General features: G+C 33.3%; 2 protein-coding genes across 3 annotated transcripts in view; one reads left to right on the top strand and one right to left on the bottom strand.

The window, feature by feature from the left end:
* Positions 1-2436: 2436 nt before the first annotated feature.
* On the bottom strand, positions 2437-5671 carry LOC107910147 (uncharacterized). 2 transcript variants are annotated; one of them, XM_041088749.1, is made up of 8 exons: positions 5511-5671; positions 5203-5392; positions 4579-5061; positions 4334-4483; positions 4141-4239; positions 4018-4065; positions 3504-3940; positions 2437-3434 (listed from the first exon to the last, which is right to left on the bottom strand). In XM_041088749.1, exons 2-8 carry the CDS (start codon positions 5276-5278, stop codon positions 2787-2789), a joined length of 1941 nt encoding a protein of 646 aa, XP_040944683.1. In that variant the 5' UTR covers positions 5279-5392; positions 5511-5671; the 3' UTR covers positions 2437-2786. The 2 variants fall into 2 exon arrangements, with proteins under 2 accessions (XP_040944683.1, XP_040944682.1); XM_041088748.1 differs by having other exon boundaries at positions 2509-3434; positions 5203-5297.
* A 394-nt stretch (positions 5672-6065) lies between these two features.
* The window catches only part of LOC107907961 (peter Pan-like protein), a 32405-nt gene continuing 20538 nt past the window's right edge, over positions 6066-17932 (top strand). Inside the window, exon 1 of the mRNA XM_041088329.1 lies at positions 6066-6158. Coding sequence (XP_040944263.1) covers positions 6066-6158 — 93 coding nt within the window. The remainder of the gene's footprint in view (positions 6159-17932) is intronic.

The raw sequence follows: 17932 nt of genomic DNA, 5'->3' as shown, positions 1-17932 counted from the left end.
ATAACTAAAATTAGAAAGAAAGATTTAGGTCCGTTTGTTTCATTGAAAATGATTTTCGAAAAATAATTTTTGGAAAATGACTTAGTTTTCTGGAAAAATTATTATTTTTTGGTGTTTGGATGAATCTGTGTAAAATATTTTATGTTTTTTTGACAAATTTCTTGAAAATATTTCATAAAAGTTGCTTTGAATAAAACAAACATACATTTAAGATTTTCTTATCTTTTCATTGTTTAATTGAATTTATTTCATATCTATAAATTTATATTTTACATTGTTTTTACATATATTGCAACGATTTATTTATAAATAAATACATCAAATTAAATATATAATATTACTCAATTATTAAGCTAAAATATTAATAGTCATAAATTAAAAATAACCAAAGCAAATAGATGATTCTTGATTGTTATAAATTTGAAATTTAATTCATATACTTTTATTTTTGGGAATTTAGTCCTACTTTTTAGATATCAAAATTCAGGTTCAGCTGTTAGTACTATTAAAAATAATTTATTAAATTTAGGTTAATTATAACGTCATTTTTTAGTTACATGGCTATCAAGTGAATATTTTTTGTTTAAAAATATGACATCGACAAAATTGTCAAAAAATTGAACAATATTAACAATTGGACTTGATTTTCAAATCTAAAAAGTAGGACTAAATTCTAGAAAATAAAAGTACATGGACTAAATTCTAAATTTGTGAAGAGTGTGTGGACTTATGGCATATTTTAACTTTTATACTACAAAACATTTATTATTCATATATTTATAATTGTAATAAATATTTATTGTTAAAATATTAATATTGAATATTTTTCAATAATATATGAATAATATTATTTAAAATTATTAGTTTTAAAATTTATTATTAAAATAAAATTAAAATATTAAATAATTTATTAAAATAATAAATTATAGTAATAATTTATTATAGGATTAAATATAGATAATTAAATATGAATTTTTAATAATATTGAAATTTATAATATTTTCTATTAATATTTTATTAATTTTAAATATTTTAAAAATAAAAATAAAAAACTATTAATAATATAATAATATTAAGCTTGACTTAAGTTAATTTTTATATGAAAATAAAATTACCTATAAATGAGCTTTTTTCTGGAAAATGACTTGCGCTTTTCAAAAGGGTAAGTCATTTTATAGGAAAAATACAAAAAAATGTAACCTCCACTATTTTGCCTAGACTTAGACCCGAATTCAGAAGATTAGATTAGCCATTGGAATGACCTAGTAAATTAGTAGAGTTTATAAAACAGTCGTATTAAAACATTTGTTTAGTTTAGAAGAAAACTCAGTTGAATTTTTAGAGAAGAAAGAAAAGGAAAAGGAAAAGGAAAAGGAAAAAGATTATTTGATGCTAATTAATTTGTAGTAGAAAAAGTCTAAATTACATAAATTGTTTGCTACTAATGTTTTCTTCTCTTTTTTTTCCTTTTAGTCTACCATCTATTTTTATTTCCTTTATTATTTATATGCATATTTAATCATCTTTTATATTGTGTTTCTTTCTTTTCTTTTCGGTATTTTAATTAAAAAATTAATTTTATTATAGTATTATGAATATTTATGGGCAATAGAAAAAAAATTAAGGTTTAGGTTTAGCTCTAAGGCTGATTTGATCATAACATTTTTATTTATAACATTATAAGTTTATTATGTTCTCTTGATTTTTTTTCAAAAGTTACTTTTTGATATCTACTTAAACCAAAACAACAATAATTTTATGAGAATTAGGTTAGAGGTTAGGTTTAATTCATTACAAAGTTGGGACTTGTTAGAAATATTTTCATTCTTTTTGAGGTTTAGCTTCCCTCAATTTTAGAAGAGAACAATAAAGAACCAAAAGAGGGTAACCAACTCTTCCCAACTACAAATTTGATTTAGCACTTATATTTATATGAAATAAATTTTATTTTTCGTAGAATATGGGTAAAATTGTACCATTTAAGCTGTGTAAGAATTATGGGTTAGACCGTCTATGGTTTTACAATCCTATGATTTAATTATTTGTAGTTTTGCTAAGAGCAACACGTAGAATCAACTTTTTTTTTTATATATCCCTATGAATTAACGTGTAGCTAAAACAAAACATGATTTCAAATATTGTTTTAAATTTATTCCTAAACAAGTTTTATATATACTTAATATTATATACGCATTATTATATTTAGAAAATATATGCAAGATAAATTTGAAACAAATTTACTTTCAATTAAAATTATAATTTAAAAAACTATCAATTAAATTTTATTATTAAATATTTGATCTAATTATTTGTTAAGAATAAAGTGTATTATAAAAATTAAATACATCAATATTAGCTTTTAGTTAATAATGTTAAATTTGTAAATTGTCATTACAGTATCAAGAAAATATTAGTAAACCAAACGTGATAATATAACTTTCCTGATATTTTAATCAATACCTTCCAATGAATATCAAATGTTGTAAAGTAACATTTTCGACAATCACATTCTTAACAAATACATTTCATTTAAATTATAACATGTGAAAACACCAAGCGTCACCTTAGAGTCTATTGCTTATCCTCCTTACATATATCAAAGTATAAAGAAAATAATATTTTTTGTACAGAAATTATATAAGTATTAGGAAATTGTAGGTTGAAATTAACGAGTTGGCGGGGGGGGGGGCAAAACATGCCTTTTAAAAAATAATTAAAATAACTACCCGTAAATCATGTTCCTTGGTAGTAATACTTAGGTGACGCAGTAAGCAACACAGAGTTAGCTAGCGAAAGCAACGAGTTGAAGAGCGAGTGGAACCTGATGGACACAAGTTTTTCTTTGGCTTGTCAAAGATTCCAGGTCCATAAGTGGAAATGAAAATCTCCACAAGAAGAGGGAACTGCAACAGTGCGAAAAGGGTAACCGGCAAACTAGCAAGCAAGATAATTGGAAAGGAAACCCATGCTATTCTGTCTCGAAGAACAATGAACAAAGCAACCCCAAAGGTTATCATCATGGTCGCTAAAGAGAAGAACATCATGGAAAGTCCAACCATCAATTTTGTCGGCACAGTCTGCAGGAAATCTTCTTCCCTGTATCGAGATGTCAAGATTCCTAAGAACATCAACAATGAAGTTGTGGAACTGAAAAGTGATAATGCGTCTGATACTATGAAAACCAGGAAAGAATTCTGGTTCAAGTAGATTGGGTTGCCAGAGTTGTCATATCCACCAGGCACTGTAAACACTGCTGAGAACATAATGGTGACGATTAGAGCAGTAACCACAGTACAAGATTCAGCTGTTTCCTTTGTCCATTGCTCCCCTTGTTCCACTAATTTCTTATGATAATCTGAGAACAGAGCTCGGGGCGTTTTAAAATGGCTGTTGATCATCTCCTTATACTTGGGTTGCACAACACTCTCCACTTCCTGCATTTGAAATTATTATTTAAATCCTGTAAAGAAGTTGCTATATATATATATATATATTCAAATCACCTTAAACCATTGAAGCTCCCTTTGCATCTGCAGAGCTGCACCCGACACACGATCAAGCCTAGAGGAAGGGGCTAGAAACGCAGCTTGATGCAACATGTTGTTAAAATCCTTATCCCAATGAGTTGCCAAAGAGTTTTTCTTAGCACCCATTTTATATATAAGGCTAAAAATCTTTTCTTGTCGTTCAGCTGTTGCAACAAAAAATATGTTCCGATCTTTATCATCATAGAACCATACCACTTCAGGATAATGCTTCATAATCTCTGTCACAACCTCCACAATCCCTTGCTTAACAGCTTCGAATAATGCTTTTTTCAAGACAGCTTCTAGTTTTATCTCATCTTCTAAATTTGGTGCCTCTCGGCAAATGCAAGTTAGAAGCTCTCTGGCTTGAAGATGTGTCAGCTTTAACTCATATATGCTTGTAAAGCCTGGGACTGAAGGCAAGAAGTAGATTTATTTGGCTGAATCCAATACCAATGTGTTGATACCAAAAAAGCTGATTTCTTCTTACCACAAAGTTTTAAGCCTTTCCAGAATGCTTCAGATATTCGGTGAAGTACTGCAAAAATGAAAGTAGTTTTTCAACCATCTCTCAAATGGACGTAAAGCAATAATGGTTACATATTATATATACCTCGTTTAGTGAAGCTTCTTCGATGTGGCGGACCCTCATGTGGCATTTCGATGTCTCCAGAAGCGATGAGAGAAGCCTTTTGTGGATCTAAATGAATACCTGAGATCGAGAATGGATAAAGCAACCTCAGATAATTCTCAATGTAAAGAATAGATTACTAGATAGATATTGTTTGAACTGAAAAGCTACCAACATTTATATGTCCAGCGCTGCCAAAATGTAAGCTGAGATCCACTGGGGAATGCTGATGGTTTTTGAGCCAATATATGCAAGGCCGTGTCTTTATCAGTGTCTTCAGCGATTGCCAATAACGGGTAGCGTTGAACTAGATCCAAAGCAATATCTAAAAGGAGGAACAAAGAAATAATGAACCAAAGGAATACAGGGAAAGGGTATTTTTGTTGAAGAATCAAAAGCAATATCCTTTTCTTTGTGTACCGTAAAATTCATCCATAATACAAGCAGTAAGAAGAATAGCGCCATGGTTTTTACTAGTGGGATCAAGCTCTTCTATGGGAGTTTTCAAGTAAAGATACTGCACTAAATCTCTATGTCCATATAGAGCAGCAACCACTAGGGGGATCTGTTCATGATCATTTGGAATTTCAAGCAACTTTCTATTTTTTTCCACCAATAACTCAGCAATCTCTGTTACTCCTCCGATGGCAGCAAAATTAAGGGCTGTTGAACCATATCTCTGTTTAACTGCTAATTCTAGTGCAGACATTCGCCCTACCAACTCCTCAACAATGTCTACATGGCCAGCTAGGACCGCAATGTGCAAGGCAGTGTCCCCATCGGTGGAAAGGCTACTGCACAATGCATCTGGATGTTGGTCTAGGAATTTCTTGGTAGCTTCCAAATCACCACCATCCACAGCTTTGTACAATGGAAGATATCTGGTTGATGCGTCCTTCGGATCTGCCATGTTGCGCAACAAACTAGTTTTAACACAACACTAGGGGGTTTACTAGAAACAAGAGCCTTTTTAGATGCAGTTACAAGTTCCCCTGTTTCAGTATCTTTTGGTAAAAAAAGGGATAGAAGTTAGATATGAATTACCATCTTCATATGGATTGCTTGATGATCTCCTATATGGAGGGGCCAAATCACCATGAGTAGCTTCCAAAGGCCTCATTTTCTTATGAAAAAACAGCCTATTTGAAAGTGAGGGAGAAAAAACCAAAATATTATCAATACTATGTTTATTTGACCCCTTTGTTTCCCTTGTCTGAGTGCATCGACATGCATGCTTCAAAACATCATTAATATTAGTATAGAACGACATATAAAAACCAAACCAAATTCAATATTGATATTACATTAAAAAAAATGCATGAAATATATGATTTCATCAAATTATCACTTACAGACTATATTTTTCAAGGCTTTTGCATTGCAAGCACGAATTGAATGTTTTCAGATATTGGATAGTTGAAAAGGATATTTAATGGCACTTATTTATACGAAAAAGATTGGGGTCTAGAATGGTGCAAATATACAAGGAGTTTAATCAAATCTAGGAGTATTGTTATAATTGTGTTTAATTTACTGGCTAAAAGGCAATAGTTTCTTTTAATATGACTCCAAATTGCTCACATTCTTCTTGGTGAAATTACTTTTCGTGTCCTACAAGTAAAAACAAAGAATAATTAATAGGATGTTGAAGAGAATTTGGTGTACAAGTTTAAAGAAGAAGAGAGAAAAAAAAAAGAGAAAAAGAAAAAGAAGATGGTTTGATTCTAATTAATTTCTAATAGGAACCGTCTAAATTACATATATTGCTTGCTACTATTGTTTTATTCTCTTTTTTTTTGGCAAATTACATAGAAAAGTCTTTTTTTTTTAATTTACCAAAAAGAGCCCAGTATATAATTATTTACTGTAATGACCCAATTCCTCGAAAGCGCGTCCACGTCAGCACGATGTCAGGGGACGTGGCAGAAAAATGCGTCCCTGAGGAAGCGTTTTGCCTACGTGGACAGAAATCGCTCCCTCAAAGACGCGTTTCCTGCCACGTAAGCGCTCCATTGGGGACGCGTTTTGCCCGTGCGTGAACAGTAGCAACGGCTACTTTTTTGACCGTTGGTGACCCCCCAACGGTAAAAAAAAAACTATAAAAACCCCCTTCATTTTTTTCACAACTAAATCCTTTCTCTCAATTTCTCTCTAATATTCTCTCAAATTCCTCTCAAATTCCTCTCAAATCCCTCTCAAATTCCTCTCAATTTTCTCTCAAATTTCTATTTAAAAGAGCTTTAATTTTTTAGTTATTTTTAAAAAAGTTTTAAATTTTATTTTTTTGAATTTTTTTAAATCGTAAAAATTTCTACCAATTTAGCAATGGTCGGAGAATTGATTCGTCTTGATGACAAGCATATATCCATCGAACAAATGAAAATGGTAAGTGTTAAATTTAATTTTTAAATATTATTTAAGATTTTTTTATTTATGCAATTTTAAATTATTATTATTTTATTATTTGTTATAAAAGTTTTTAGATCGGATATTGCAATGCTATATTCGTAATGTACATGATCCTCCATCACCGTTGGTAGAGAATTACCTACGGGAGGCGGGTTTTTTGCACGTGGCGACGGTAGGCCGGGGATGCAAGTTGGACCTGAAACTTATCAGTGCATTGATTGAGAGGTGGAGACCCGAGACGCACACATTTCATCTTCCATATGGAGAGTGTACTATCACTTTGGAAGATGTCAATTTGCAATTGGGATTGCCGGTGGATGGGTACGCAGTTACCGAGTCTGTTCAATCTGGTGATTGGGGAGAGGTATGCTATGAGCTTTTGGGTGTTATTCCAGAGAATATTAACGGAGGTCGGATCGATATGGGCTGGTTATGAGATACATTCCCGGATCCGGATGATGATTCAACTGAACTAGAAAGAATCTGATATGCTCGGGCATACATTCTTTAGATAATTGAAGATTATCTGATGCCGGACTTGTCACAGAACCTCGTACATCTGAGATGGCTACTGAAACTCGTTGATTTTCGAGTAGTTAGTGAATTTAGTTGGGGGTCTGCCGTGTTGGCAACATTGTACCAGGAGATGTGTGGGGTGACGCGACCGAATAAAGTGAAAATCGGAGGTTGCTTGTAACTACTGCAGTCATGGGCATGGTTTCGCTTTCCATTTTTACGTCCTCAAGTGGACCATCCGTATACATTCTCACTCATAACGAGGTAAATTTTATATTATATTTTACAATTATTACGTAGATTTAAAATATAATCGAATGCTAAAAATTTAATTAATTAGGTGGAACCATCCGACAAGTTATGCTCGATTACCTACCTCTCTTGAAGATATACGACTTCTATTGGACCAACGGTCAGAAGCACAAGTAAGTATTAAATAAAATAGATATTTCCATCATGAGATAGTCGATTGGTATAACCCATATTTAGTATATAACTAATATTTCCATCATGGTCATATAGTTTCAATGGACACCATACGAGAATCCGACAATTCGGGCAGTAATTCCGGATGAGTACTTCCAAAAACCAAATGCTTGGCATGTAAAAGTCCCATTGGTCAACTTTGCGACTATGGAGATGTACTAATCGGATAGAGTATTACGGTAATTTAAATTCTGATAACCGATTCCCGTGGCACCTGAGGTGTTTGATGACCATTACAAAATCAACCTACGTCAATTACATACGGATTGGCCGAGATTTTGCTCATACTACATCCAAATATGGGAAGATTGGTATGATTACATCCAAGTGTACACGATATTGCCCGCCAATAACACCGCAGTGCGGTCTGTCAAACTCTGTCACGCGAAACCATAAGTTGTCTCGATCGTGACACACTGTGTGCATGGTGTTAGCCCACGCCTTGGACTTGTTAATTTCTTGCACTACCTTACTGCACTATACATGGCCTCCCTGCATCTGGCCTGCATAACTCGCTGCTCGCTTTGGAAATAGTGCCGCCAAACGAAAATATGTCTCTCGCACAATTGATGTTGTCGATAGATGGCGCGTTCCTTTTAGAATAGAATTTATGCATTCAGCCAGGTTTGAGGTCATATGACCATATCGTAGGCCACCGTCGTATGCTTGTGCCCACTGTTCGAAAGGTATGTTACAAAGGTAGTCCGCGCATTCGCCATTAATTGAACGCAAAACTGCCAACATCTCATAAAAACGATCTTTATTTATTTCATACCCTGCCAATATAAGTTCATAGCGAATATTACATACAACTCTTTCAATTAGAATAAATCTAAAATGACAAATGAAATTATATTAATATAGACTAAATACCAATGTTGGTCACTTGTCGTCGTTCACTCTTGGATGAAAATTGCCTGTAGTAGTTGGAAGCAACGTACCTTAGGCAATACCGATGGTGTGTGCGCTGCCATAAGCTTCCCTATCGATTAATTGCAGCTAGTATACCGGTGCCCCAATCTGAAATAACACAGATATAAGGTTGGGGGCACACATGCCTCCTTAACCTAGATAGAAAGAAAACTCAGTCATCAGCTGACTCCCTCGGTGTTATTGCAAACGGAAATGGAAGAATTCTCCCACTGCCATCTTGTGCCACTACTACCAATAGCCGATGGGTATATCTACCAAACATAAAGGTACCGTCAATTTGTACCAATGGCTTACAGTATGGAAATACGCCTCGGCATTACTTAAAGGTCCAAAACAGGCATTTGAACACTTGGCATCCACGTAGCAATCGGTTGTTGTAGTACGCATGTTCCGTTTGGAGGTCTGTTATGCAACCTAGGACGTATCTCTCTAGCACTTGACACCACTGCCATATTTCATTATATGAAGCATCCCACCCACTATGCATCTTCTCCAACGCCTTCTGCTTAGCTATCCAAGCCTTGCGGTAAGAGGACGTGTACCCTATTTGGCTACGAATATTGCAATTAATACCGGCACTGAAGTTCTAGGATCTGCCTTCACCGTGGGTAGTATCAAGCTAGCTAACATAGCTGAATCCATCTTTGGATGATCTTGTGAAATACCTATAAACGGAGTACATTAAATAATGCAACATTACATAATAATAGTATTATTCAGAAACCCTAAATATTGTACCTACAGCACATGTTTGTGAACCTTTGTACTTTTTAATCTCCCACAACCCTATCATTTTCCTCAACGAGGCGTAGATTTTCCATGAACATGTACCGTCTTACACTACACACTTCGCCTCAAACTTATCAGTTTTGGACTTAACGACGTGGTAGTTAACGCATTTATTGATGCTATGTAGTTTCAAAGCACCAATAAAACTATCCTTGTTGGAAAACTGATTACCAACTTCAAGTTCACCCAAATCCAGTACTGAACTTGTACGATCACGTAACCGGTGTGGTAGATCTGGAAACTCCAACGCATTATTTACAGACAGATCAACATTATGCATGTGGGCTAGAGGTGAGTATGCCCTGAATCGTGAATCTTCTTCTTCATCTAAATCCCCTTCAACATCTTCCGGTTCAGAGAATAATGTAACTTCTGCACCATCGGGCCCAAGCTCTCGAGGTGGATCCACATCGGAGTCATCTTCTAACCCACCATTATCTGCAACGTACGAGGTCCCCTCACCGGTGGACGTCGTAGGGAGTACATCATCCCTTCTTCTAGGCGTTTCATAACGTCCCCAATTGGATGTAGATTGCCAACCACTAGAAATTGATGCCGTTCCCCAGTATATATTTCTAGCATCAAACATCGACCCACCGAGGTGCATGTCCCATCCACCGACAAAGTGTCGTGCAGGGGTTGTGTATTCCACACCGCTACTAAACATGGGCTGTTTCATGTTTTGTAACCCACTAACTGAGTGTCGGGCAGGGGTCGTGTATACCTCTCGAACACCAGTCACAAGTGCATCATTTGGCGATGTAAATTGTACGTATAACTCAATATAGGGTGCTCCACTAGAGAGATGAGTCTGCACCATTGCCTCCAAGCTACGAGCACATTTTATGTCAAATTAGTCATATGTCACCGGATCAACAGAAGAATAAAATCGATACGTAATAGACAGAACTTTCATTGGTGTCATTCTGAATATTTTAAGCCTAATTCTTTTACGAAGTTCTGTCAAATCTATGTTCTGGTGAAAAACAACTCGCACTGTATTCTCTGATAAAAAACCAACACCGTTCTCGGTGTGGCAAACCTCACCATCATAGTAAATAACAACACTAATACGTTCACTCATCTTCAATTTCTATCCTTCTTAGCCTCTCTAATTTTTTTTTTTGTTGTAACTTATGCAATCTGGGAAAAAATTTTGCATCATTTATAGCCTCAGTCAAACATACGCTATTGTAGCAAAAGCGCGTCCACGTGGGAGCTTCTTTCAGTACTTCTGCTAACAAAGCATCCTGCTTAAAGCTTTTTTGACACTATTTGCTCAGAAACGTCTACTCGAAATTATTTTTTCAGTAGCAACTGTAGCAAAAGTGCATCCACGTGGGAGCTTCTTTCAGTACTTCTGTTGACAAAGCATCCTGCTTAAAGCTTTTTTGACACTATTTGCTCAGAAACGTCTACTCGAAATTATTTTTTAGGAGCTACTGTAGCAAAAGCGCGTCCACGTGAGAGCTTCTTTCAATACTTTTGCTGACAAAGCATCCTGCTTAAAGCGTTTTTGACACCATTTGCTCAGAAACGTCTACTCGAAATTATTTTTTTAAGAGCTACTGTAGTAAAAGTGCGTCCACGTGAGAGCTTCTTTAAATTAACAAATAATTTAATTAAGTAACCCTAAACCCCAAACCCTAATTTATTTGAGTTTTTACTTAAAAACCTTAAACACTAAACCCTAATCAAGTTTTATAAAAATTTATAATTAATTTACTCAAGTAACCCTGAACCCTAATTTATTTGATTTTTCCTTAAAAACCCTTAACTCTAAACCCTTATCTGATTTTTAAATAATTTTTAATTAAATTACTCAAGTAACCCTAAACCCTAATTTAATTGATTTTTTTTCTTAAAAAACAATAAACACGAAACCTTATCCAATTTTGAAAATTTTATAATTAATTTAATTGACAAACCCCAAACCCTAATCCCTTATTTATTTATTTTTTCTTTAAAACCTTAAACTTAAAAACACCAAAACCCTAACCCTAACCTTAACCCTAAACCAATAACCCAAAACCCTAATCGCAAGATACCTGGGCAAAACACGTCCTTGAGGAAGCTTTTTGCCTACTTGGACATAAAGCGCACCCTTGAGGGAGCGATTTCTGTCCACGTAGGCAAAACGCTTCCTCAGAGACGTGTTTTTCTGCCACATCCCTTGACATCGCGCTGACGTGGACGCGCTTTCGGTGAAATAGGGACATTCAGGTAAATAATTATTTACTGGGCCCATTTCGATAATTTTTTTAAAAAAATGGCTTTTAAATGTAATTTTCCCTCTTTTTTTCCTTTTGGGCAAGTCTTGTTTCTATTTTTTCCTTTATTTTTTATATGCATATTTAATCATTTATATGGTTTTTTTCTATTGTTTTTTTTTCTAATTCTTTTCTTTTCTTTTCAGTATATTAATTGAAAATTTATTTTTACTATAGTAATATGAATATTTATTAGCAACAGAAAAAAAAAATTAAGGTTTAGAATTAGGCTTTGATCCTAATCTTTTTATTTATAACATTATAAATTTATTATGTTCTCTTGATTTTCTTTTTGAAAAATCACTTTTTGATATCTACTTGAACCAAAACAATAATTCTTTTATGTGAATTAGGTTAGAGGTTAGGTTTAATTCATTACAAAATGAGGATTTATTTGAAATATTTCATTCTTTTTTAGATTTAGCCACCCTCAATCTTGGAAGGGAATAATAAAGAACCAAAAGAGGTAACTAACTTTTCCCAACTAAAATTTTGATTTAGCACATGTATTTATATAAAATACATTTTATTTTTCGTAGAATATGAGCAAAATTGTTCCATTAAGTTGTGTAAGAATTGTGGGTTTGACCGCCTATAGTTTTACATTCCTATGATTTAATTATTTGTAGTTGTGTTGAGAGTAATACATCGAATCAACTCTCTTTTTTTTTCCTAATTTACTTTTTTTAAATTTATTCCAAAACAAAAGTTTTATATATAGTTAATATTATATGTGCATTATTATATTTAAAAAATATATGTAAGACAAATTTGAAACAAATTTACTTTCAATTAAAATTATAAATCAAAAAATAATTTAAAAGCTATCAATTAAAATTTATTATTAAATATTTAATCTAAATATTTTTTAATAATAAAGTTTATTATAAAAAATAAATAAATAAAAATAATTTTTTGGTTAATAAGGTTAAATTTGTAAATTATCATAATATTCCTAGGAAAGTATTAAGTGAACCAAACTTGACAATATAACTTTCCTGATATTTTAATTAATACCTTTCAATGTATACCAAACATTATAAAATAACATTCCCAGCAATCACATTCCATTAAAATAATAAACTAGAAAAGCATTGAGCGCTACATAAGAGATACAAATTATTAAGATTTAATTTAAGTAAAATAGTTTAGAAACTTTGAATTATCTAATAGACCTATCCATAGGTTAGGCCAACCCACTTGGCTCGAAGGTCTACCTGAAAAGTGAGAGAATTTGAGAAAAAATATATAAGTCTAAAAAATGGGTTTGGGCAAAAATATAAGACTCGTTTAGAAAATGAGTCGGGCCTCATTTAAGGCTTTTTTTGACTTGGGCCCAGCCAGACATGAATTTATAAAAAGAAAAAAAACCTATTATTTTCCCGTTGTTTTTTTATTGTTTTGTTATCATTTCACTGTTAAAAATGATCTTACCTTGAAAATGAACCTCTGTTAATGATATCGGTCGAATTTTCATTTATAATCATTCAATATATTGTCATTCATTTATCGCTTTTCTAGTTGAGTTGCCAAAAAAATATTCTTAAAATGTGAATTTATTATGATATTTTGGCAAAAAAAAATTATTATAATAAACAAAAACATTATTTTCAATTATCTACTTATTTACATTCTAAATTTTTAACATTTAAAGAATTATATTAGCATATAATTGAAATTACTCTTAGTTAAATTAAGTTACCAACAAAATCTTAGACAATCTTTTTTTTTTAAAATAAGTAAATAATTAATCTGTTATCATCTAACGGTACATGTTGACTGATGACATCATCTAATCCAAAAAAGTATCTACCCAGATTTCACTACTCATGATATAACCATATTTATATGGATGCTATATCATCATCAAATTTCATGAAAAAACTATAATAATTTCAAACTTGAAAATCAATATTGTTCCATGGTAAACAGAGAATGGTTGCTAATTATTGGGATGAGCATGTGATTAAATACATAAAAGAAAAAGAATAGAATACTGTACAGGCCAATTTTGGGCTAAACCCAACTAACCTAGCCCAATATCCTAAAACTACCTGAGCCCAAATTTTAAAACCCTAACAGCCCATCTGCTTAAAAGATTTCAGCAGCAAGCCCTAGCTCCCACCATTGTCAGCCGCCGCTTCCCACCATCGGCCAACCATTGGCTGCCTGGCGCACTACCCCCTCGTCCACCGCGCCCACGACCTGCAACAGAGACAGAAACAACGGCAAAAGCAGCATGCGAGGGATGGGGGCAAAGAATAAACAAACAGAAACAAAAAAACAAGAGAAATGAATCGGCTTTAAAAAGCCAAAATCAAGAACAACAAGGGGGTTCTTTTTTTTTCTTTTTTTCTCTCTTCGGGGATATATATTTTTTTACGAACGAATACACAATAGGCAATACAAAAAAAGCAATATTGGAAGGTGATTTCTCCGATCTAAATCTCCTGGGCTTTCTCTTTGTGATTATTTTCTTGTTTTTTTTTATTTCGAGAGTAAATAAAAGAAAAGGGGAACACGAACACAGACGCACACAGAATATACACGCACAGAAATATAAAAAAAAAGCAATTAAGAATTTGCAAGGGTAATCTCAAGTTTTCTTTCGTTCTTTCTTTTTTTTTTTTGTTTGGTTTAGATCGTCTTTTAGTAGGTAAATCGACTCCAATGAGATCCCGAATACTTTAAGATACAAAAGTAGGGGAGAGGGGTCAAGGGGTGTTGAATCTCTATTTTATGAACTTTCTTCGTTTTTTTAAAAAATGTATGAGATTTGAAGTTTTATTTTTTCTCAAGTAAAAAAGAAAAATACTTACTAATTTCCTCAAGGCATGGTCGAATACTTACAACAACAGAATCAGGAATTGTTTTGCGCGCCGCTGGACACCAAATCGATAGAGATTCAGCCGCTTGTAAAAGGAACCCTAGCAAATTTAATTTCAAGGCTGCTGGTTTTTGTTAAAATGGATGGGTATTTGAAAGGAAAGGAAGGGAAAAATGGTTTAAAATGGTCTGAAATACAAAACAGTGCTGCCCATGACCATAAGGGTCCGCGCGTGGGCCCGAATAGAAAAATGGATCTGCGCCATGTTGTGTGAATGGGGAAATTGCGCGCTGAATCCTTCCCTTGCGCACAACCTTCAATTTGCGCCCCAATTTCCCTCCCTTATGTTTTAAAATTTAGCTCGCTAATTCATGCGTTGCTTCACTTTGATCCACGATCCAGTTTAGTATTATGGGCCCAGGATATTTTCACTTTTAATCCTTCCCGTGTTTTAGCGTGTTCCAATTGGTCCTTCTCTTTTATATATTTCTTTTTAAAATTGCCCCTAACCTTTTTTTATTTCGATTTTCATCCCTTTTTTGCTTCTCATCATTATTTTATTTTAATTTCAATATTATTTATACTAATATATTCTATTAACGTTACTATTATTATATTTTTAGTATTTTATTGTTGTTATTCTACTTAATACTAACCTGTATATGTTATGTAGTATTATTAAGGGTTTAATATCATTATTTTGTTAGTATATTTGAATATCACCTATGCATTCTTTAAATATATACATTTACACATATATCCTAAAATTATATTACACATATTTGTTTTATATGTATTTATCTACGTATATTATGTCTCTATTTTAATATATTTTACATATAGTAGTTAGATATAGTTCTTATACATTTCCATGTACATATTTCTATACCATCTTATGTATATATTTACCTATGTTTTCGTATCTATGAATATATCTTTAATACATATAAGTATATATTTATTATTAATAGATGTTTTCAACATTATTATTATATATATTATGTGAATATTTTAACATTACATTATATATGTATTTATATATATTACGCATATATATATACCCCTTTTTTTTAATATTATATTTTTTACACATATATATAGATATACGTACTTATACCTACTTAAATATATTTTTCACATTTCATAATTCTTATATACTTACATATATTTATGCATATTTTACATCATATACATACTTATATATTTTATACTCTTAAAAATGTTTTTGTATATTTCACATATTTTATAATTCACATACATATATTTTATATTATCACGATTTGTAAATATATAAATACACATTTACATTTTTATAATATTTACCGATTTTATATATATATACGTACTTATCCATGTTTTCATATTCTGTAATTTATATATATTTCTTATTTTATGGTTTTAAATTATACATGCACATATATATATTTTACATAATTGTATTCATTGTCATCGTTGTTATTTGGTGTTTGTTTATTTATCCATGTACACTTGTGCTTTTTCTAAAACGTTAGTTCTATTTATTTATTTGTATGCTTTGTTTATGTAATCGCCTCGTCATTTCATTTTGCCTATTGTATTGTTGTTACTCACTTTACTTTGCTTACCTTGTCGTATTCGTTATTGTTTCGTCAAGCATTAACACCAAACATCAAAAGGAAAATTTTTCTAAATAAGGCAATATTTCGCGTTTGGAAAATCGAGAAAACGTGCCCTAACGTGCTGGGTTTCGATTTCTCGTTCGACCAAATAGCCAAATATCCCTTTTTAAAACTTTTAAATAAGGCAATATTTCGCGTTTGGAAAATCGAGGAAACGTGCCCTAACGTGCTGGGTTTCGATTTCTCGTTCGACTAAACAGCCAAATATCCTCTTAAAGCTTCAAAATATGGTTTCATTAAACTATAAGGTGATCTTGGTTTCGATGGTTTAGGGTATCGTGTCCTAATGTGCTGGATGTGATATTCCTTTGGAACAAGAGAATCTTATATTTCAATTCACGTTATCAGAGTTTTCTTTTAAGGCTCGTATTTTTAAAACCCTTCGAATTTTTAATTTTCGACACTAAGATACTAATTAATCAACTAGGTACCAATTTTGGGCGTATCGAGGGTGCTAATCCTTCCTCGTGCGTAACCGACTCTCGAACCCGTTTTTTAAATTTCATAGACCAAAATCTTTGTTTTAATAAAAATTAAATCGTTTATTAAAAACAACCACTTTTCAAGGTGACCCGATCACACCTCATCAAAAAGGATCGGTGGCGACTCCCGTTTTCATTCTTTTTTTTAATCCAAGTCGACCCCGTTTTCATTCAAAAAAATGGTGTCAACAGCTTGGCGACTCCGCTGGGGACATAAGAGAGTCAAGCCACGTGTTGATTATTTCTTGTCTTTTGTCGAAAGTTGAAAATTCGATTTAAATTTACGATCCTCTCATCTTTTGTTTTGAGTTACATTTTTATCGTGTTCTGTATTTTATTTTATACCTCCGCACATTCCATTGCATGACCGTTGGTCACACCTTTTAAGTGGGAGTGAGAAACTACGCCTTCGTGAGGTTTTCACCTCCGCATGGGATAGTGAATCGCTTCCGGGATACATCCGTACCTATGTCTTCGTGAGATTTTCATCTCCGCATGGCCATAGGGAAATGTATTCCCCTGAACTGAACTCGGTCCATATGAGCCTATAATGGGTGAGGATCGAGGAATCTGCTGGTTCAGGTACCCTCACTTTAGAACCAAACCACACATAGCGAGCCATAAGAACCCACCGAGATAGAGCTATTCTAGACCCTAGTGCTTACCGAATAGATGCTTTATTTATTATTGTTTATTTTAAATCCTAGATCTAATTTGCTTTGTTTGTGATTGCATGGCATTTTCATTTCAAAAGAGGTGTCGATTCACGTTCAGTATAGATAGAAAGCTTATCATGGAAAAGAGGTTTCTTGATAAAGTAGAAGACAATGCAGCTGTACGATTATGGGCTGAGACGATGTGGAGAGAGAAAGGCGATAGTCTTGCAGAAGGGTACGTATCAGAGTTATGGGACTTCACCCGTATCAGCGTAGTCCAAAATGATCTGCGAGAAATGAAGGAAATATGGATCAATGGGACGACGGGACCAAGCAGATGTTTTACTGTGATTACGGGGACTTGCCTCACCTACTTGGTGTCAAAGTGGACAAGCATTTATTTCGAGCCCTAGCCCAGTTTTGGAATCCTGCTTACAGTTGTTTCACTTTGGAAAAGTGGACTTGGTGCCCACCGTGGAAGAATATACGACCTTGCTTCGGTGTCCAAAGATTCAAATTGACAAAGCCTATTCTAGAGCTGCTAGTGTCCCGACATTATAAAAAAATTGATGAGCATTACAGGATGAGCGAACAGTGGGTCGCTGCCCGGATCCAACAGAAAGGAGACAGTAAATGCGTTCCTTGGAAAAGCTTGCGAGATTTAGTATTAGCACACCCCGATGTGAAGAAAAGAGTGGATGTCTTCGCTCTAGGTATCTATGGTTTGGTAATTTTCCCTAGAGCTTTA

Source organism: Gossypium hirsutum, chromosome D02, assembly GCF_007990345.1.
Source record: "Gossypium hirsutum isolate 1008001.06 chromosome D02, Gossypium_hirsutum_v2.1, whole genome shotgun sequence".
NCBI lineage: Eukaryota > Viridiplantae > Streptophyta > Magnoliopsida > Malvales > Malvaceae > Gossypium > Gossypium hirsutum.
This window is presented reverse-complemented; position numbering and strand designations above follow the sequence as displayed.

Excerpts from the sequence above, each read along its gene's own strand:
- LOC107910147 (XM_041088749.1), bottom strand. The coding sequence starts at position 5,278 with ATGAGGCCTTTGGAAGCTACTCATGGTGATTTGGCCCCTCCATATAGG. Across the intron at positions 4,484-4,578 it reads TATTATGGATGAATTTTACG|ATATTGCTTTGGATCTAGTT; the intron begins GTACACAAAGAA and ends TCCTCCTTTTAG. Across the intron at positions 4,066-4,140 it reads AAGAAGCTTCACTAAACGAG|TACTTCACCGAATATCTGAA; the intron begins GTATATATAATA and ends TCATTTTTGCAG.